The sequence below is a fragment of the Microtus oregoni genome, unplaced genomic scaffold, assembly GCF_018167655.1.
Source record: "Microtus oregoni isolate MIOR12 unplaced genomic scaffold, Mior012 000014F_ref0000157, whole genome shotgun sequence".
Taxonomy (NCBI): Eukaryota; Metazoa; Chordata; class Mammalia; order Rodentia; family Cricetidae; genus Microtus; species Microtus oregoni.
Window position 1 is genome coordinate 41,494,168 of NW_024543073.1, and position 21,914 is coordinate 41,516,081.

The following is a 21,914-nucleotide window of genomic DNA, read 5'->3' on the forward strand; positions in this document are numbered from 1 at the left end:
CCCGGGTAAACAGATAATGAGCCAATCATTTCCGCCCGCTCGCGCGCGCCGAGATAAGTCGTCTGACCGCGGGGACCGAGGCCTGCTATTACGAAGACTCCACTTCGGGCGCCCACTTCGGGTGCCTGAGTCACCTGAAGCGCGCGAGCCCAGACGAGGGAGGCTCAGGCGCCGGAGGGTGGAGGGCGCGGATTGAGAGCGCCACCGCAGCTGCCTGTGGAGGAAGAGGAGGGGCGACTGCGCGTGGGGAAGAAAAGGAAGAGGCGTCCGGGAGAAGAAAGCAGGGGCGTGGGGGCGGGGGCGGGGCGGGCACGCCCGGGGCAGGGCGGGGCGGGGCGGGGCGCGGGCTGTGCAGCCGGGGGCTGCCGGGATTGGGGAGCCGAGCAGTTCGCTTGCCAGAGTAGCTGGGTTCGGCCGGACGTGAGGGCGCTGCGCTCACCGCGCGCTCCAGCCTGCTTGCTCCAGCCTGCTAGCGCTCTCTCCCATACCTGGCCGCCGCCGCCGCCGCCTCGGAGCCCAGCTGGGCCTGCGCTCGCCCGCCCGCCGGCTCGCACCGCTGCAGTTATGGGGCTGCAGCCCCTGGAGTTCAGCGACTGCTACCTCGACAGCCCGTGGTTCCGGGAGCGGATCCGTGCGCACGAAGCGGAGCTCGAGAGGACCAACAAGTTCATCAAAGAGCTCATCAAAGATGGGAAGAACCTCATCGCCGCCACCAAAAGTAAGTGGGGCCCGCTGGCGTTCGAGCTGCGGCGTGGCGTGGAAGGCGGGAGGAGCGTCTTCCCTCCCAAGTGCGATGGCTCTGTGCCCCTGAACAGGGCTGGAGGAATAGGCGATTCCTTAGGGGATAGGCTCCAGGACATTCTTCCAGGCGTTTCTCGGGCGCGTCTCCCGGCCCGCCCCAGCTCCTCCGTGGCGCGGGAGCTGCCCCGGGGCTCCCGCCTGTCCCAGCGGAGTTCGGCTCCGGCCGGCCGGAATCTAGACTCGGTCCCGCAGTCAGGTTTTACTGCGCCCTAACGCTCTTTCCAGTCTCCGGCAAAACACCGACTCGGTTAGACAGTTTTGTCTCTTAACCTTTCCAAGGAACTTTCTTGGAGATTCTTTGAGACCCTCCCTGTAGTTGAGTTCTTCAAAAGTCCCTTAAGTACGTATTTTTATTGATTAAGTAAGCATCTTTTGTGTATTTTTTTTTCTGTTTTCCGAGACAGTCGCGACCTACGTCTCTCATGTGCTAAACCAGAAAGTCTACCTGGTTTTGTGCTGCCTTCTGCACATTCCTGCTGACTTGTGCTGAGCTGAGACGGGTTCAAAGATTGGGGTTTGAAAGGGTCAGTGGGCAGACTGCCCCCTGGTTCTGGCCTGCAGTGCCAGTGTGTAGGGGATTCTACTCTCTTCAGGCTTGTTGCCTTCCGCCTCGGTCCGATCCAGTATTCAAGCAAACAGCAGACAAACAAACAAACAAACAGTCAAACAAAGCAACCCTCAAGCCACCTCTGAAGACGACAGAAAGAGAAGTGTATTGGAGCTGTAGTGAGTTAGGAGTAGAGGTGGGTTGAAATCTGTGCAGAAACAGTTGCAATGCTCTACAAATAGAACGAAGTTCTCCAGGGCCAGGGGCTGGCATCCAGGCCACACTGAAACCCCCAGTCCCTTCCCTGAGTTACCGTGGAGCACCCCTTTCCCTCTTAAAAAGACCCGGCTGCGCAGGAACCAAGCACATGCTCAGTGCCCAGCCTCTTGGTTTGGTGTTTATTAGGTTCCCTGGCTTAATAATTGCCATCCCTGGGAGTTGATTCCATGTGTTTGTAGACCTCGCCTCTGGAGCAATATCCCGGATCCACTCTCACCCCATCGTTTTGCATCCAGGATGATTAAGACATCCTGCGCGTTCCTTCTCTACTTTCCGTCCAAGGCCTGGCCAGTTAATGTTCACTTAATGAATGAGTTGAAATAGTTTTTAATGGGAAGAATTTAGTGCTGCCATCCCTATAATTTGGGAAGCAAGACACTCAACTTCTCTGGATCATCTCCAAGGTTCCAGTGGTTCTCTGACCTCTTTGGTGTTGCAGAGTTGCAGTTGGGAATCATTTTGTGATGAGTGGGTTATCTGCTGGGTGGCTGTCCAGGCCTTTGGCTCTGAGCTTTTTGGCTAGGTGGGAAGCAGGGTCTGCAAATGTAGAGGAATGACTATGGGCAGTGAGAGGTGTGGGGAGCATGAGCGGCCCTGAAGTGTATGTGCTAGGGTTTTCACGGCCCAGCGTTAAGGAGTGTCAGTCATGGGATGGGACATGTGGGCACCTTCTCGTTGTGCGTTACTCTCGTGCCACTGTGCAGAGGACAGCTTTGTGGAGTTGGATCTCCCTTTCCGTCTTTATGTGGGCTACGGGAATCCCAGTTGAGGCTTCTCCAGCCTGTTTTGTTGGCTAGAAGCCTCCCCTGAAGCTAGGGAGATGAGGAGGGGGCAGATGGCAAAGTCAGTCTGGCCATGGGAAGGAAGCTATTTCTGTGACTGCGTGCTGGTTGCTCTGCTGGCAGCGAGAACCCTCTTGTTCCTGAGGCAGCCAGTGTAGGGGGTGGGGAGGGGATGTAGGGGTTGCTAGCCTTCCTCCTCAGAAGGTAGTTTCTGGAATTTGTGATTAGGTGTCTTAATCTTTGTTTATCTGGTTAAAGATAAACACAGAATGGGAGAGAGCAACTAGACGGTATCTTTTCTAGCCGCATCCTTAACTGTGGGCTTTCCACAATAATAAAGGCTTAGCCTATGTCCTTTTGGCAAGTTGGGAGGACATTGGCCATTTCCCACTTGGCCAGTTAAAGTTGTCTTCTAGTTTGTAGCAGAGATTAAGAGGGCTGGGCTTAACGACGGAGATGTGGGTTATTTCTGCAGTGGGATCTGGCTTGGTTGGGCGGGGTACGCAGTTCTTACCATGTTTTGTCTGATGCACTTGTTGCCAGCATCTGTCAAGTCCCCAGCATTGGAAACAGGCTGATGAGGTCACCCAACCAGTTGTCTTTCCATAACTTTGGGTTCTAGAGATTCAAGAAAGGACATTAGGGAAGCATTTGCAGAAAAAAAAACAATAACCAAGCTGGTCAGGTTGCCAAATTGCTTCTATTTCTTGGTATTTTATACTTTGGTTGGCAGAACAAGGCCTTTTGTGTTCCTTAGATTCTGTGTTTAAATGATTTCTGTTCTTCGTTGTCCTGCAAGACACCCAATACTTGTTTGAATGTCTTGAAATGTTTTTGAATTCTTCATGAATGTCTACAGAAGTTAGAGGCCTGGGGGCCTGCAGGCTGCTGCCGCGTTCTGTCCTGTGGCAGTGGTAAGTACCGACAGTCTGATGCTGTGCTGGCAGCAGAGAAGTCTTAGCCTTGCCGATGGTTTCTGCAGTGAATTCACTTCTATCTCATCACTGTTTTGAACTATCTGTACTATGCTAAGTTCTTGAAATAAAGGATGTGAAATGTATAATACAAGTCAAGCCTGGCTCTATGGTGCACTGCTGTGAGCCTAGGAGTCTGGAGGCTGCTGCAGCAGCTGGGGTGCACTGCTGTGAGCCTAGGAGTCTGGAGGCTGCTGCAGCAGCTGGGGTGCACTGCTGTGAGCCTAGGAGTCTGGAGGCTGCTGCAGCAGCTGGGGTGCACTGCTGTGATCCTAGGAGTCTGGAGGCTGCTGCAGCAGCTGGGGTGCACTGCTGTGAGCCTAGGAGTCTGGAGGCTGCTGCAGCAGCTGGGGTGCACTGCTGTGATCCTAGGAGTCTGGAGGCTGCTGCAGCAGGATGCAAGTTACACAGTAAGAGCCTGTCTTAAGAACCTAAACTGTGGGGGCTGGAGAGATGGCTCAGCGGTTAAGAGCACTGACTGTTCTTCCAGAGGACCTGGGTTTAATCCCCAGCACCCATATGGCAGCTCACAACTGTCTGCAGCTCCATTTCTGACACCCTTACACAGACATACATGTGGGCCAAACACCAATGCACATACAATAAAAATAAATAAATTAAACAAAACAACAACAATAGTAACAATAAAAGAATCTAAACCGTGGAGGGGCTGGAGATCTGGGTCACCTCTTAAGCACATACTGCTCTCCCAGAGGATCAGAGTTCAATTCCTAGCACTCCTATCAGGTGGCCTCACAACCACCCATAATTCCAGCTTCACAGGGATCCGACCCTTCTGAATTTGCACAAACATACCCACACACACTACACACACACATAATACAAATAATACACAGTACAAATATAAGTAATAAATACAAAAATAAAACAAAAAAAGGAAGCCAAAGGGAGTAAAAGACTCAGTGATAGTAAACCTTCGATTTGGGCGGGTGTGAGTTTGTCTTGAGTAGAGCAGCGAAAGATGGCTGGGAACTCTAGCACTCACTGGTGTTTTCTCTAAGGAAGGGAACCTTGTCAGATTGGAAACAGCTGCGAAGGACCTGGAGCACTTGCAGTGCTGGGGGAAGAAGGAGGTGACCAGTTTGCCTGGAAGGGAGATTTCACATCCTAGCACACTGCCAGGAATGGGAAGGTCAGCTTCAGATTATGGCTGTGTCCTAACCATGGGAACCACTCCTTGGTATAGGAGGGGCTCTGTAGTAAACTTGTGTTGTCTGGTTTGTGTGAACCAAAGGCCTCAGAATGGCCCCTCCCTGCTCCCATCACGTTCAAATAAAAAGTCTTTGCTTGTTCTGAGCCTGGTCTAGATCAGGTCTGCCCAAACTCGGTTTTGATATTTCCAGGCCTGTGTGATTTAGTGGCTTGTACTTTGTTTTGTAGGAAACAGTGAAAGACCTCTTTCTTTCAGTGTCCGGCTCAGAGGTGTGCTTTTGGGGAATTTTCTTTTTTTTTTTTTCCACTTACTTTTTTTTTTTAATTTATTTATTTATTAAGGATTTCTGCCTCGTCCCCACAACCGCTTCCCATTGCCCTCCCCCTCCCCCAATCAAGTCCCCCCCCCCCCTCATCTGCTCGAAGAGCAATCAGGGTTCCCTGACCTGTGGGAAGCCCAAGGACTGCCCACCTCTATCCAGGTCTCGTAAGGTGAGCATTCAAACTGCCTAGGCTCCCACAAAGCCAGTATGTGCAGTAGGATCAAAAACCCACTGCAATTGTTCTTGAATTCTCAGTATTCCTCATTGTCCGCTATGTTCAGCTAGTCCGGATTTATCCCATGCTTTTTCAGACCTAGGCCAGCTGGCCTTGGTGAGATCCCATTGGGGAATTTTCTTAAGGTGCCCTCATGTTACACCAAGATCGGGAAGACTGATAGTGATTTCATTTCTCTGTAAACCTGAGTGGGAGTGTTCTTTTTGATAACAGTGGATCAGTGCAGACCGACGGAAATGGCTCAGGAGGTTCCCAGACATCTGGAAGCAAGCGCTTTGCAGCCACTCTCAATGCCGGAGAGACTTTCCCCTTGCACTGATCCAGATTTTGTTCCGGTAACTCAGGGGGAAGCACTTAGGGGTAATTCTGATTGCTGTAACTTGCTTCTAGCTCAGTCCATACTGTGCCTGAGAAGACTTAAGAAAGATTTGATGGGCAGAGCTGAGGAACCCGTGAGCAAGCTAAGAATCACACATCACTAGACTTGAGCCCTATTTGAGTACATCCATTTTCTGGTCAGGCAGATTTATTTATTTATTTATTAGTTTACTTATTATATATACTGTATTCTGTACCAGATCTTATTACAGATGGTTATGAGCCACCATGTGGTTGCTGGGAATTGAACTCGACCTTCTGAAGAACAGGCACTGCTCCTAACCTCTGAGCCATCTCTCTAGCCCCGATTTTTTTTTTTTTTTTTTACCATTGAGGATTTCAAGGGCTTAGCTTGTGTGAGGTTTAATCCCAAAGAACCATAAACCATGCTTGGAATGGCATAGGCTGTAATCCCAGCACTCAAATGATACAGATAGGTGGATCAAAAGTTCTCAGTCATTCGCTGATACATGGCAGGTTTTAGGGCAATCTAAGATGTGTGAAAATAATGAAGATTCCAGTACTGGTGAAACAGACCGACGGGAAACCTGCTGGAGACGTTGGCTAAGGTTGCCTTTTGCTAAGGGGGACGGGTCTGGGTTGTGCTGTGTGGTACTGCTCCCCACCGTTTTGGACCTTGAGTAGAGGGTGTTGTTCTTTTAAAAATGCTGCAACATCCCTGGCGGCAGTAGGCAGCAGAAGTGCTGTAGGTCCCAAATGGCAGCGGGCTCTGGGAGCAGCCAGTCCCAGACAGAGACGTCTGTTGGTCCCAGAGAGGTGGCCCGAGCCATGGTGGCGGGCCATGTGGCAGCAGGCAGTGGGCTCTAGGAGCAGCCAGAGATGGCTGCCGGTCCTTGAGCAGTGGCTGGTCCCAGGCAGGTAGACACATGGCAGGCGGGCAGGAGACAGAGACATGGATAGACACGACTTGCAGAGTGAGGTTGAATATTTATTCAGGGGGTAATGGAGGAGGAAGGGTGAAGGGGAGACAGAGAGAGAAAGAGAGAGAGAGAGAGAGAGAGAGAGGAGGGGAAAGAGACAGAGAAGGGGGGAAGCAGAGAAGTGGGGAAAAGAGGCAGAAGCAAAGCTTCCTCTCTGAGAGGAAGATGGAAAAGAGCAAGCTCAGGCAGGAAGCTGAAGATCAGCCTGCCTAAGTGGATGGGGAGGGGAGTGGGTGTGGCTTGTCTCTTAAAGAGACAGAAAACCATAACAGAGGGTCTGAGAGTAATGAGCTAATTCATCTGTGTTCATGGTGCCATGAGCCATGGATTGTTCTAGGCCTGAGGCCACATCTGAATATTTGTTACATCACATGCAAATGGTTTGGGTCAGTGTTCTCTTACTTCCTTTGTTGGAATAGGTGTTGTAGATTTGTGCCGATATAGCTACTAAATGGGAATTAGAGCAGTATAGAAAATAAAATATCTGAAGAAGCTCACAAAATTATACGTTAATATTTTCCTGAACAGAAAGAGGTGTATGCGTTCCCTTGTCCTGAAGAGCTCCCCAGGGACCCCCTTTGTTTGAGGGCTTGAAATGCTTTGCCCACCGCGGGTGATTCCTTTTAGAGTGGGTTGGGTATCAGAAGCCACCTGCAACACGGTGTTGCTCCTTTCTCTGTTCAGTGAGCTGATGTCCTTGGGTCTTTGGGAATCTCAGTGAGTCGCCCTCCCTCCTTCCCATCCCCTTAACCTTTTGTTCCTCTGTTGTGAGACACAGGCCAAGCTGTGTAGCCCACCTGGCCTCTTATGACCTTTCTTCTGTCTCATTGCTGGGTCCAACACAGCTGTCTCTTCATGGACTATTTTCTAAGTTCTTCAGGCTTTTGCAGGATGACTGTGATAGAGAGAATGCTTTGCACTTTGTGTTTGAAACAGCTGAGCGGCCAGGTGTGGTGGTGTGCGGTGCTTTTTAATCCCAGCACCCAGGAGGCAGGAGTAGGTGACTCTGAGTTTGAAGCCAGCCTGGTCTTCAAGGGAGTTCTGATCAGTCAGCCTCTGTCTCAGACAAAACAAAAAAAGTAACCAAAGACTGATGAACGAAGATAAGAATGAACAGTCCCTGTTCAAATGAGTCTCTGTTCGAATGAAGCCACTTGGGTCCAGCTCAGTGACCTTTCTGTATCTGCTCGTAGTAGTAAACTGGAGTTTATAGAACGTGCCTCATTAGGTCACTACATGAACTGAGTTGATCTATGCAAAGCCTTTCAAATAAACTCAAAGGCAATGATTATGATATATCATCTATAAGGCCCCTTTCTTGGGGGTAAAGAGGCTGTTGTGGCTTATAGACCAATATCTAACTTTTGGTACTCACTGCTCCTAAACAATGTGTCTGCCCAGAGTATCAAAAGTGAGTGAGAGAGAACAGACTTCTCAGACTCTAGAAAGAGCCATGTGGTGATATTTTGTTTGTGATCTAACAGATAAAGCTTGCCTGAAAATCAGAGTGCAGAGCTAAGCCACTAGTTAGCCACAGAGGCCAGGCAGTGTTGGCACACACCTTTAATCCCCGGCACTTAGGAGGTGGATCTCTGTGAGTTCAAGGCCATCCTAGACTATATGAGATTGAATCTGTCTAAAAGTGAAACAGAGCTCATATATGATCCCAGCACTTTGAATCCCAACATCAGGGAGGTGGAGACAGAAGTGATATGGCTGGGTGGAAGGAGAAATATAAGGCAGGAGGAGACAGGAGCTCAGTGTAGTCTGAGGATTCAGTCTGAGATGCAGTCTGAATTCGTAGGGATAGGAGGGCCCCTTTGGTCTGAGCACTGGTAGAGGTAATAGCTCTAGTGGCTGCTGCTCTGCTTCTCTGATCTACAACGTTCACCCCGATAGCTGACTCTGAGTTATTGATTATAATTCGTGCGACAGAGCCACATTCTGGCAGTGCTGGGAAAGTTCTAGGAATAAAATTAAAAGGAAAGCTCGCTGATACCTTGGGGATCCTGATTGACAGAGATGTGAGTGTCAAGGACAAGATGTTACCAAGGCTGTTAGAACTCCTGTGGCCACGTGTGGGCACGCAGCCAGGCAGTTCAGTTGCCCAAGGTTGAAATGGTGACACCAGTGACCAGAAATTTTAGACACTTAGCATCACTGGGATGTTCTTGGGGACATTAAATCATAGTTTGTCATGCTGGAAAACCATAGTCTGTTAATGTCAGTGTTTGCTCTAATAAGTTCATAGTGGGAAAAGATGAGACTTCAGGGAGAGGGAGAGTCCTGAGAGCTCCTAGGCAATCTGCCCTGTACCGGGGGTGCCCCAAGCCACTGTAAATTGTGTTTTGAATGAGTTTTGAGTACATGTGGCATTGTATGGATAAATAAACTACATCTGACCACATGGGATAGTGATGTCTTTTGTCATGTGTGAGGTCTGCTGTTAGAAATGAAGACTTTGTCTCCTGGTATTCAGTGTCCTCTGAAGACCTTTGATTTTCTAGAAGTATTTTTTAAAGACAACTTGTCAAATTAGCTTTATTTCCAATTTTGGAGGCGAGTGTTGAGCTTTGCAGGTTATTCTGTTTTTTTTTTTTTTTGGTTTTTTTTTTTGGTTTTTCGAGACAGGGTTTCTCTGTGGTTTTGGAGCCTGTCCTGGAACTAGCTCTTGTAGACCAGGTTGGTCTCGAACTCACAGAGATCCGCCTGCCTCTGCCTCCCATGCAGGTTATTCTGTGTCTTGAATGTCTTACTAGATTCCTTAAAAGTTAAACCTCACAGACAGGTTTATTTAAATGTGCATTTAAGTTATTTCTTAATAACTATTATATATATAATAATATAATAATTATTATATGGCTCAGTGTTTTAGAGTACATGATACTCATGCAGCGGACACAAGTTTGATTCCCCAGCACCCACATGGTATCTCACAACCATCTGAAACTCCAGTTCCAAGGGATCCAACACCCTTTTCTGACCTATGTGCACACCAGACATGCAGATTATACACATAGACATGAAGACAAAACATATACATATTTAAAATCTATTTAAAAATCTAAAAAATTAAGCATTTCCTATTTAAAATGTATGTGATAATAGTTAACTTTAGTTGGATTATCTGCTTTACTTGATGCTAAACTCATGACTGTCATATAATAAGACTTACTTCATGGTGTTTTGTTTTTGTGCTTATAGATTAGGTTTTCAGAGGTTTAATGCATGTCCAAATGACAGTTTGGTGGGGTTGGAACGCAAGCCTGGATTTGTCTGATTCCCCAGCCTGTAACCACAGTAACAAGCCATCCCAGAATAAGGGTGTACTGTGGTTTTCTGAGGGCTGTTACAGTGATAAATCCTGGTCATCTGAAGGTGTGTATTTGACGAGCTGTAGAATATTTTTTTTTCATCTCAGCACAGTGGCAGTGATGTACAATTTGAATTGTGACCATTGTGGTTATTGTTAAAAGTAAAATTAGCAGTTTAAGTTTAAGATATTCAGAATTTATTTTTGCTTATGATCCAGTATAAGGCACAAACCTCCACTCAAAATTCTTTTTCCTCCATTCTTCTCTGACTTTAACTGCGCCTTTCCCTTTCCTTCTTCCCTTTTCTTATTTCTCCTCCTCCTCCTTTCTTGTTTCTTCTTGACAGATTGTCTTAGGTAGCCCAGGCTGTCCTGGAATTCTCTCTGTAGACCAGGGCTGACCATAAACTCCCAGAGGTCTGCTTGCTTCTGCCTCCCAAGTGGTGGGACTAACAGTGTGTGCCACCATGATCAGCCCCTCCCCATTCCTTCTTTTACCTTTTACTTGAAAAAAATTTAGTAGACTTTTTTTTTTTTTAACTTTAAAATTTCAAACTAGGCCCAAGGATGTGGCTTATTGACAAAGTGCTCTGTAGTATGAATGAGATTCTGGATTTTATCCCCAGCACTGGAAATAAAAGTTCAAAATATTTCAGAAATATAAAAAGACAAAGAACTTTATAATTACTATCATGTATTTCTTCTCCAGCTTCAAAAGAAATAAAAGCTGGTTGCTTCGCTCATTCTCCCTGAAAAGCAGAAACTATCCATGCCTTTTCTCATTGTTAACTAGACATTTGTTTGTTTGTTTGCCGTTTTTTCAGACAGGGACTCTGCAGGTCTGGATGGTCTGCAGACTAGGCTGGCATTGAACTCACAGACATCCTCCTGTTTCTTCTCCTGAGTGCTGGGAATACAAACGTGTGCCACCATGCCAGCTACGTGGTAGACATTTAATAGCTTGGCACATAGCAGTTTCTGTATGCTTCTAGACCGCATATGGTGGTTTATACATAGAGTCCCCCACCACATGGTATTTGTGAGATTTAGACTTACTGATAAATAGTTCTGCTGCCTTTTGTTCAGCCTTCATGAAATGCTCTTTAATTGGTGTTTTTTGCACCTTATATCTGTGTTTATATTTGTACAACTAGTCCCCAGCTTTTATTTTGGTAGTGAACCTGTAAGTATAACTTGAGAATGTTCATTACCAAAGCCTGAATATGAGAAACCGAAATGACTGCCTTTGAAAATGATCTCTAGTTACTGAATCCAGACGTCTCTGAAGACCTTCTGAGGTGCTGAGCCGAGCTCTGGGCCCTTACTAGCTGTGTCCTCTTACCAGCTCCGCGCCATAATCAGAGGAAGCCAGTGTACGTTTCAGACCTTCAAGAAATGAGTGACTGGTCTGATCAGCAATAAAAAACGTTGAGAGCTTTTAAAAATTTAATTGAAATCGGACTTTCAGTGTAAGGATGTAAAGGAAAAATGATAATTGTGTTTCTAAACACCACATACCTGAAAAGCTTTGCTAAGTGTGAGCTGCTCGGGCGGAAGACTCGTGAGTATGAGGCAGGGTTGTTTAGCGTCCCGTGATAAGTTGGAAATACAAGTGCAAGCGGAGGCCAGAGAGAAAGACAGGGAAATGGTGGGGACACAAGAAGGAAAAAGGAGCCCTTCACCTGGAATCCACTCCGAGTCTCTCGCTAGCAGTGAGGCACGAAGTTCATGGAGCTCTCAGCCTGCAGGTGGCTTCTGCTTCAAGACATCCCTCATTTGCCCATTTATCAAAGAGGAAAGGGAGAAAAAGGTTTTCCTTTTGAGATGCAACTTGAGAGCCCCGATGTGGTACAGATCAGTGGCTACAGCTGAGAGAATTGATTGATTAATTGCCCCTTCTCCTGCCTGCATCTCTGACTGGGCATGTCTTGTTTTCTGCAGTTCTCTTGGAGAAGCCCAGAGCCTTGCTTTTGGGTGTGACTTTCCTGAATATGTCTTAAAGTTTGCTCTCCATTAAGCTAGTTTTCTTAAATCTCACTTCTGCTTTATAAACTGTCGAGTCCTGAAATTCTTTTCTGTGTTGAAGTCATGAGTCAACGTCACTGACCGATTGGGGAAACTCCTTGTGCTGCAGGAGGTAGCTACTTAGAGCGCTGTCCCTCAGAGTTGACAGAACCATGGCCTGGTTTACTTAGTTCTCCAAATATGGAAGCATTCTTCTTAGACTGGCCGGAGGACCGCCTCTGCATTGACACCCTTCTTAAACAGCCAGACGGAACGTTCCCACGCCGACCTTCTGCGAGTAGGGAGGCAAACCATGTCAGCTGCCTCTGATCCAACTGGGCTGGCCTCTTGGTTCAACTAGAATGTCTTCTGTTTCCTGAGGAAGATGTTAAGCCTGTGCCACTTAATATTTCATCACTGAGGTGATTTCTCCTCGCGTGTTGATTTGCTCACCCACAGGTACCTCTGCCCGTGGGTGCTGAGGCAGTGTGGCCAGGGAGCAAGTGGTGGTGAGGTACCCGATTAGCTGGAGCAGCGTCCCCTCAGGCTGCATGCTGGATGTGTCATGGCTTCTAGACAACTCTTTGCTCCTCTGACTGTAAAGTTGGCATCTTCACATAGAGTCTGGATGATGCTGGGCAAGTTATTTAAGCCCTCAGTGCCTAAGGTTTCTTTATTAGTCAAAATTGTTGTTGAGTGATCTTACGTGCCCGCACACACACATATGTATATATACACACACATATACATACACACATATACATGTATTTATTTATTTATTTTTAAACATTTTCTATGGTTTATTTAACTTTATTTTATGTGCATTGGTGTGAAGGTGTCAGATCCCCTGCAACTGGATTTTCAGACAGTTGTGAGCTGCCATGTGGGTGCTGGGAATTGAACCCGGATCCTCTGGAAGAGTAGTCAGTACTCTTAACCACTGAGCCATCTCTCCAGCCCCCATGTATTTATTTTTTGAGTCAGAGTCACACTTTGTTTCCTTTGCTGGCCCGGAACTCAATATGTAGACCTGGCTGGCCTCAAACTCTTAGAGATCCACCTGCCTTTGCTTCCCTAGTGTTTGTTGTTTTTTTAAAAAGAGGTAGTCTTTCTGTATTTAAGCTTACACTGACTCCAAATTTCTGGGCTCAGTTGGTGCCCCTACCTAGCCTCTTAGGTACCTCAGCTACAGTTGAGGATTCTGACCCTGCTGGGTGGTAGCATCAGTACTCACATCAAAACATTTAAAACCATCAGAGAGCCGCTTATAATCGTTATTGAAAGCTCTGTCTGACCAAATGTGGGGTGCAGGCCTTAAATCCTAGTGGGAACTGCATAGTGAAGCCATGCCTCAGAAAACAGTCTGTCCTAAATTTCTCTGGTTGAACAGTATTGCTAGCAATAGAGATAAAGGAATAGAGCCCAGCAGTGGTGGTGCACACCTTTAATCCTAGCACGCTGGAAACAGAGTGAGTTCGAGACCAGCCTGATCAATAGGCAAGTCCAGAACAGCTAGGGTTACACAGAGAGACCCTGTCTTGAAAACAAAAGCAAAAGTAAACAAAACAACAACAAAAGAAACAGTCTTGGGATGTGGGCTTGTTATCCTGCCCCCCCCCCCTCTCTCTCTTTCTCTCTCCCCCCCAGCTTTCTCTCTCTAAGATTTATTTATTTTCATGTGCCCACATGTATGTCTATGTGAGGGTGCTAGATCCCCTGAAACCTGACTTACAAACAGTTTTGAGCTTCCTGGTGGTTTCTGGGAAATGAATCCAGGTCCTCTGGAAGAGCAGCCAGTGCTCATTCTTTCAAGATGGCAGTATTTTAAGGGTTAGAGCTGAATACAGGCCTCTCATTGATTGACTAGGAAACTCGATCTGAAAGTGTTGAAATTCACAGCCCTCCTTCATAGGTGAAGGTTGTGTACTGAACCCCTGGTATAGCTAAGTGCCTTCTGATTTTACCGTCTCAGATCTTACGGTCGCCGCCTAAGGCATATCTAGCAGCCATTTCATAATTTCCTCTGTTGAAGGAGAGAGAGAGAGAGAAAAAAAAAAAAACCTTGGAAGATTTGAGGATAAAGCCAAAAGTGCTTGGGATTGGGAGAGCCATTGACAAATTAATACAATTATTTGAGAATCTGATGGATAGTACTTCTGTCATTGTGACCGGCGAACCCTGCTTTGTTTCGTCAAATTCAGGTCAAAGGCAGCAGAGGTTTTAGGTCACGGTGATAAAGTTAGCTGTACTTACTGTGTGGCCTGAGGCGAGTTGCCTGTTTTCCTCCTTTGTACGGAAGCCAAACTGATTTAATCCTTGCAGCATTTTAGTTTTCCTGTTTTTCCTTTCAGGAAAGTAGTAAACTTAGTATGGGTTTGCTAGTGGCAAAAGTTTAGAGGCTTGTTCACACCCATTATATACCAGTCCTGTTTGTGTCTGTGAGGCAGAGGTCACCTGGCGTACCAAGGCGCTGCTGAGCTGACGTAGCCTCTTCTCCAGAGGAGACTGTGCGCGTGCGGCAGGTAGAGCTCCAGCGTTGGGAGCGTGAATTAATTAAAAGGCAGCTTCATGTCTGGCGGCCACTCTGCCATAGAATAGTCAACACTACTAACTGGTTTCAGCACATGGAAGAAGACAGCAGTGAAGTTCACACTGAGCTTCCTAATCAGGAAAGACTCCAGATTCCAGAATAGTTTGAGTTCTGACAAGATACCACAGGTTAAAATTTCTATACCGTGAAACTTTGTGTTGTAAGCAAAATTATTAAAAATACTGTGTCACATTGCCTTTTGCACACGTGTGATGAGTTTGGTGTTTAGAATTGGATTCCAACCCCCAAACCCTGAAACAAGCATGAACAATGGCCACCCATCTTGTAGAACTGTGAGACCAAAGGAGGGTTAGGGGTTTCTGAGTGAAGGGAGGCCAGCACCATCAGGTCTGCATGGTGTTGGAGCAGTGAAGCTGCAGACAGGGCAGGGCATCTGAGGGCCCGGGAAGGGGGCGGCTCGTCATAAGGCTGAGCACTGACCCCAGCAGCGTGTTCCTCCTGACTGGGACACAGAGGACTGCGCACTTGGCCTGGAGGTCTTCCACCTGGACCACGGGTGCAGGAGGAGAGGCCCAGTTTAGAGCTGGTCTGGGTGTGGGGGTCAACGTTCCTTGCTGTGGGAGGTTCACTTGGCCACTGTGGAAGTTCAGCCAGAGAAACAGGCTTGGCAGGAAGGAGTCTGGGGACATGTTCATTTGGCTTGTATGGCTGCTGTGTGTTTCAGGAAGAGAGAACTGGGCTCATGGTTGCAGAGATACTGCACGCAATTAAGAAAGGAAGCTGTGAGGCCTCCATGGAATCTGGGATAGCGGCAGCATTGGCTCAGGGCGGACCTGAGACCTGGACTCGAGTCTTGTAGTTACTTTCCCATTTCGATGACAAAGTCCTGAGAGCTTAGGGAGACAGGTTTGTCTGGCTCAGTGCCAGCGGGATGCAGTCCATCTAGATGAGGAAGGGCATGACAGTCTGGCAGGCTGGCAGGTACCAGGAGCAAGAGCAGGAGCTGGCTGCTCACATTGGATCCACACTTGGGAAGCAGAATGAATAGGAAGTGGGTGGGCCTGTCAAGTCTCAAGACTTATCCCATGACTTTCTTCAGCAAGACTCGTTTTTTAAAAAATAAATATTTTTATGGTTTATTTAACTTTTTTATTTTATGTGCATTGGTGTGAAGAGAAGATGTCAGATCCCCTGCAATTGGATCTTCAGACAGTTGTGAGCTACCCATGTGGGTGCTGGGAATTGAACCTGGGTCCTCTGGAAGGAGTCAATGCTCTTAACCACTGAGCCATCTCTCCAGCCCCTCAACAAGACTCTTAAAGGTCCTGCAGCCTTCTCAAATGGGGTCAGTAGTTTGGGACCAAGTATTGAAACATGTGATCCTATGGGAGAAGTTTTGCATTCAAACTACAAGGTTGTAGAATGAAGTTTCAGACGTGTGGGAACGGGGTAGTGATGAGAGGAAATGGAGGGAAGTGTAAATGAGTGTGAATGAGTGAACAGAGGAATGTGGAGAGTCACAGATGCCAGGGCAGAACAGCCAAGGTCTGACTTCAGAGTTCAGGTGACATTTCATTAGTAAGAGTCTCCGTGGCTGAGCAGGAGTGGGGAGCTGACATAGCCCTCTTTGCCCGCTCCCTTAACGCAGGGTCTCTCTCTGAACCTTGAGCTAGGCTGACCTCCAGCGTGATCTTCCTGTGTCTGCTCCTCGTAGTCCTGGGATTGTCGGAGTTTTTACTACTGTACTGGGGATTCAAACTCAGGTCCTTTTGCTTGCTCAGCAAAGTGCGTTCCCCACTGAGTAGTCTACTAGGTCATCTCTCCACCTGAAAAGCAACCTTTAATCAGGAAAGGTTTTTTAGGTTTATTGCTTTAGTTAGTGGTCACTTGGTCCTATTGCTTTGGGCAGGTGGTGACAGTCCATCATGGTAGGAGTGTGAGGTTACGTGACAGTCTTTGAGAATACCTCTTTGGGGTTGTGCTGAGTGCCCTAAGTAGTAGCTGAAGTAAGGATTGGGAAAAGAGGATGGAGCGCGACAGCTGCTATGCAATCTCTTGCTCCTTTGAAGTCCCCCTTGTCTTCGTTGGTGTGTGGAAAAGGCTGATGTGGCTATGCAGATGAGCCTTTTGGTGACCGAACACAAGCAAAGAATCCGGATGTACCCTCTGTCCACAGATCACAGGGTGTTGTGTGCTGTGACAAGGTTGAGTGCCTTTTTGGCAGGCACTCAGGCAGACTTGAGTGTCAGGTTGACTGACTCTTAAAACAAAAAAGGGATTGAAAAAAATGTTGTTTTTTGTTTTTTTGTCTAGAAAACAGGTGAATTTGTAAAAGAGTTTGGAATTTTTGTGGCTTTGAAATTTAAGTTTAAATCCTTAAGACCTAGGGTCATTTTGCGTGTTAACACCTGAGTTCACTGCGTGAGGCGAGGACAGAACAGGGAGAATGGCGCCTCCAAGGGAGCCTGCGCAGGCATCTGAGAGCCTGTGACCTTTGGAGGGGTAGAAGAGCCAGCAGCAGGGGAAGGGCACCCACTGGCTTTTCCAGCTGTGGCCGCCGTTTAATAAGTTACACAAACTCTCTGGGTCTATATTAGACTAGCGTGGACTCCGTGGGTGCTACAGATGACCTTCAAGGGAAGACATCACAAACTCTCTGGGTTTATACTAGACTAGCGTGGACTTCGTGGGTGCTACAGATGACCTTCAAGGGAAGACATCACAAACTCTCTGGGTTTATACTAGACTAGCGTGGACTCCATGGGTGCTACAGATGACCTTCAAGGGAAGACATCACAAACTCTCTGGGTTTATACTAGACTAGCGTGGACTTCGTGGGTGCTACAGATGACCTTCAAGGGAAGACATCACAAACTCTCTGGGTTTGTACTAGACTAGCGTGGACTCCGTGGGTGCTACAGATGACCTTCAAGGGAAGACATCACAAACTCTCTGGGTTTATATTAGACTAGCGTGGACTTCGTGGGTGCTACAGATGACCTTCAAGGGAAGACAGCTTTCCTAGCACTTGGAGTCTCCAGCACTCCATAAAAGTAGGATGGGCTGGAAGCTTCAGGGTCAGAGTGCTCTGCATACCTGCGCTGGGGTATTATTTTTTAAAGTCACGAGGCTATAATATCTGCAGTGATTATCTTAGGGAATCAAAAATGTTTTCAAGAAATTTCCTTTAAGCTGCTGTGGTGGTTTGACTGAGAATGGCTTCTGTAGGTTCATATATTTGAAAGCTTACTCACCAGAGAGTGGAACTGTTTGAAAGGATTAGAGGGTTAGCAGGGTTAGAAGGTATGGCCTTGTTGGAGGAAGTGTGCTACTTGGGTAGGCTCTGAGGTTTTAAAATCCCTTGTGAGCCCCAGTCTCTTCCTGCCTCCTGCAGATCAGAATGTAAAACCCCCTTCTCCAGGGTTATGGCTCCCCATGTGTCCCCATGCTTTCTTTCCCCGTGCTGATAATGGACTCACCCTCTGAAACTGTAAACCGGCCCTCCAGTTAAATGCTGTCTTTAGTAAGTGTTGCCTTGTCCTGGTGTCCTCATAACAACGGACAGATGACTAAGACTTGCTAAGAGTCACAGGAAGGACAGTCATCCTCAGATGGTCTGAATTGGTGTCTGCCCTCTGTCCATCACAACAAGGGGCCACTGTTTGTCTTTTCACCAAAACAAGATTTCAAAAGTAATGTTAGTGCTGATGATGTAGGGGGCACACAGGCGCACTGACAGCTGATACTGACTTATCCTGGGAGTCACCTCTGGCAGGCAAAGGCCTGTGTTAGTGTTCTCTGAAATCTTAAAGGTTTTGTTTTGTTGTCCCGCAGATGCACAGCACTCAGTTGGCAGAGTGCTCGCCAGGCTGTGAGGCACGGGGAAAGCATGGGGACACAGTGGTGGTGGCAGTGGTGAAGCCGTGCTCTCTTGAGGCGTCAGCAGCTGTGCTCACTAGCAAGAGAGGAACAGGAGTTGCAGAATTGTGCCCTCATCGAGGATTTATAGACAGTTACAAGGGTCACTGAGGGCTCTAAGCCTCTCAGGCCCCAGGATTTACAGATATTTAACAGCTGCTGAGGGTACTGATCCCTCTCAACAGTTAGCAGTTGCAAGGAGGGAGTGCTTTTCTCTGTTGGGTTGCTTCCTGTGCTGCTGTGAGGACACCTATTTAAACTCATAGGTCACCAAGCTTCAGCTGGGTGGGACTCTTTCTGGCTTCTGCCCTGGACTGTGGAGTAAGGAGCAGCTCTTGCCTGAAGCCTTTTGTACCAAGTGTGCTGCTCCAGCCCTTTTCTCAAATTCCTTGGATAAGCACTGGTGATGGAAACAGTCCGAATAAGAAAGCCCTGGATGTCCCTGGTGGAGCCCGGTCACAGGGTGCCTTTGACCTCAGCTGAGTTGATGATTCTTGGGACTCTGAAGACAGACTTAGGACATGTTGATCATAGTTGGCATGTCTGCCTGTGCCTCTCAACTCCCCACACTGACTTGCAAAGATCAGCTCAGCAGGGGCCAGCCCGATTTGTTTTTGAATTTCTGTTACCATTTCTAATGGCTTCTTATATTTAACATGCTGAAAGGTATCTACATTTTCAATTCTGTCATCAGATATAGATAATTTTGGCGAATTTTCTTTGTAATGTGAGGAGAGGTTGGTTGTTAGTTGTTTGTGTCACATAAAGAAAAGCTACAGGAAAGGAAAAAATAATAATTCCACACAGTGACCGTATATATGCTTTTGTTAGATTTATAATAGAACAAAGTCTCTTGAGAAACATGTGTTTCAAAAAGACAATTTAAAAATTCCCAGTGATTAATCCCAGCACTCGGGAGGCAGAGGCAGGCGGATCTCTGGGAGTTCGAGGCCAGCCTGGTCTACAAGAGCTAGTTCCAGGACAGGAACCAAAAGCTACGGAGAAACCCTGTCTCGAAAAATCAAAAAAAAAAAAATTCCCAGTGATATAATAAAATAAATTTATTATTTAGGCAAAGACGAAGCTATAACATTAGACTGTCTTATTTCTTTTCATTTAATTTTTACGTGTATGGGTGTTTTATCTGCATGCATACCTATGCATTACTTTGCACCTGGTGCCTTTGGAGGCTGGAAGATGGGTTTGGTTCCTCGAGAAGTAGAGTTGCAGACAGTTGTAGGATCTGGAAGAGCATCTAGTGCTCTTAACCACTAAGCCATCTTCTCCAGCCTCCTCGCCCCATCTTGTTATTTTTAGAACAAAAATGACATTTGGTTTTCTCATGATGTGTGATTTTGTTCTTAACTAAATTTTTTACTTACCAGGTTTATTTTACTTATTAAAACTTTGCCTTGTGTAACCAGTTCTGTGATAAACAGTCCGATATTCTTTGTTCATGGCATCTTGTTCCATTTAATTGCTTCCGTTCCCTCTCCCTGCGTGTGACCAGGAAGGAGCCCTGCTGTAAAACTTTATCAGTGTTGCCCAGGAGTCGGGCTTCTATTGAAGACGTTGACCTCATGGCTTCTCCTTAGCAAGCTGCTGCCAGGTTCACCTCTTTCCTGACCTTGCCCAGGTGTGGCTTCCTCTGTAGAAAATGGTCCATTGCTGGTGGTTAAGTTGTGTGGTTGCTGGGCTGTGCACTGGGAGCGAGTCTCCACGACAGCTTGTCCCCATTGCTGAGCCTGACGCCTGCGTGCGGCAGAAGAGCCAGTCTACAGGCTTTGACCCACTTGGCCATTTTTTTTCTTACGTAGTCACAATTAGGTTGGTGCTGGCTAATTGCCAAGGTTGAGGATTCTGAAATCAGTTGCCTTCTGCCTCATGCTCGCAGAGATGGTCTACACATCACACCGTTTTTTGGAAGGTTGAAAAAGAAGGAAAGGGTGGCCTCTGTCATTCCTAAGACCTGCCAGTGAACTCCGGCATAATCTTGTGGGCCACAGGCCCTCCCCACCTCCAGACAGGGCTGCTCTGTGTCACCCTGGCTGTCCTGGCTGTGTAAACCAGGCTGGCCTTGAACTCACAGAGAACCACCTGCCCCTGCCTGTCAGAGTGCTGGGATTAAAAGCATGTGCCACCGCTGCCTGACTTAGGCTACTGTTTTTTACAGGGTTTCCTTCGATTTAGAAGTAGGTATGGGAAGGGAGTCACTGTGGTTCAGCCCAAGGAAAGCCAGAAACAATAGATTGTAATGGCTGTTGACTGAGAAAGATTCTGTATCTTGCAGTAAACAGTCCTCAAGGGGAGGGTGTTAGTGTTTATTCTCCAGGCCTCTGCTGGGAGAGCGTGCTGTGAGCAAGGGGCACAGAGATGGTGTACCTAACTAGAAAGTCCTGTCTCGGACTAGGAGACGGAACAAAGGGGGCTGTGAAATTGAGCACTGCGCTTTTTCATCAGGAGAGGGCATTCTTGGTGTCAGCTTTCTGCCGCTGTAGCAATAGCTGAGATAATCAGCACAAGATGAAAGGTCCACCTCACCCCACTCAGTCCCATTGCCTTTGCTGTGGTAAGCATGCATGATGGTGAGTGGACACCTAGGAACAGTAGAGGGGGAGGAGAGTCCCCTTAAAGACCTCTACTAGGTTCCATCCCTTCAAGGTTTGGCCTCTGTCCAGTAGTGCCAAGCTACGACAGTATCCAATGGAGGGGATTTTAGGGGTCATTTACAATCCAAACTGCAGCACGTGGGCATCTGGAGTAATGAAGGCTGTTTAAGGAGAGGGGCCTTGGTCTGGGTGGGGTGGGTGGTATAGTTGGCAGTGAGAGAGGAAGAGGGGGAGGCCTTGAGGGTGGAAGAGAGGACTGTGTCTCGGGGAAATAATGTTGTCTAAGGGGAAAGTTAGCGTGACATAATGGCTTCTTTAGGTTTGTTGAAAAATCTGACGTTCTCAGCATGAAGCCAGAAAGTCACCGGGAAGCCAGTGTCGTCTCGTTTTTGTCCTGGTTGGTGTTTTCAGTCTTTGCTGTTCTGTGCAGCTCATCTTGATTTCTCCTCATCTGCTGTGGCTTCTCTCGAGGCATAGCTTCTGCTTCCTTGATTCTGCTCTCTGGTCTTCACCGCAAGGCTTCTCTCAGTCCTACCTGATGCTCTTTCTCCCGTGTTATTCCTTGCAGAGTTGGAGTGGCCCAGCACAGTTGCAGTGTCTGTGTTTGGAAAAGCTGGTCCAGCCTGGCTCTTGTTGGCCCTTGGCTAGCCTGTTTGCTGCCTCTGGAGTGTTGTAAACCTGTGATACTGAGCAGGTTTGTGTAGAGTTGCAACCTCAGCAGGGCTCAGAACAGGGCCAGGTGGATTGAGAGGCCAGGCGGTTGACAGATAACACGCCTGACAGTTGTGCTGTAGTTTGCTATTTATTTAAGGCATACAATTTGGTGACTTTTGTTTGTTTGTTTTTTTGAGACATTTCTTTTTTTTTTCTGTTAAACAGCCCTGGCTGCCCTGAGACAATGGTTCTGTATACCAGGCTGGCCTCGAACTCACAGAGATCCTCTGCCGCCCTCATGCTGGGATTAAAGGTGTGCGCCACCACCGCCTAGCTGGTGGCTTTTCCTAAGTTAACAGATTTGTGCAGCTGTCATCATAGTTTTAGAATAGGTTTTTCACCCCCTAGGAAACTGCTGTTTTGATGGTGATA

General features: G+C 47.4%; 1 protein-coding gene across 1 annotated transcript in view; it reads left to right on the plus strand.

Annotated features, from left to right (window-relative positions):
• Positions 1 to 348: 348 nt before the first annotated feature.
• The window catches only part of Arhgap10 (Rho GTPase activating protein 10), a 259,737-nt gene continuing 238,171 nt past the window's right edge, over positions 349 to 21,914 (plus strand). Inside the window, exon 1 of the mRNA XM_041663469.1 lies at positions 349 to 718. Coding sequence (XP_041519403.1) covers positions 565 to 718 — 154 coding nt within the window. The 5' untranslated portion in view covers positions 349 to 564. The remainder of the gene's footprint in view (positions 719 to 21,914) is intronic.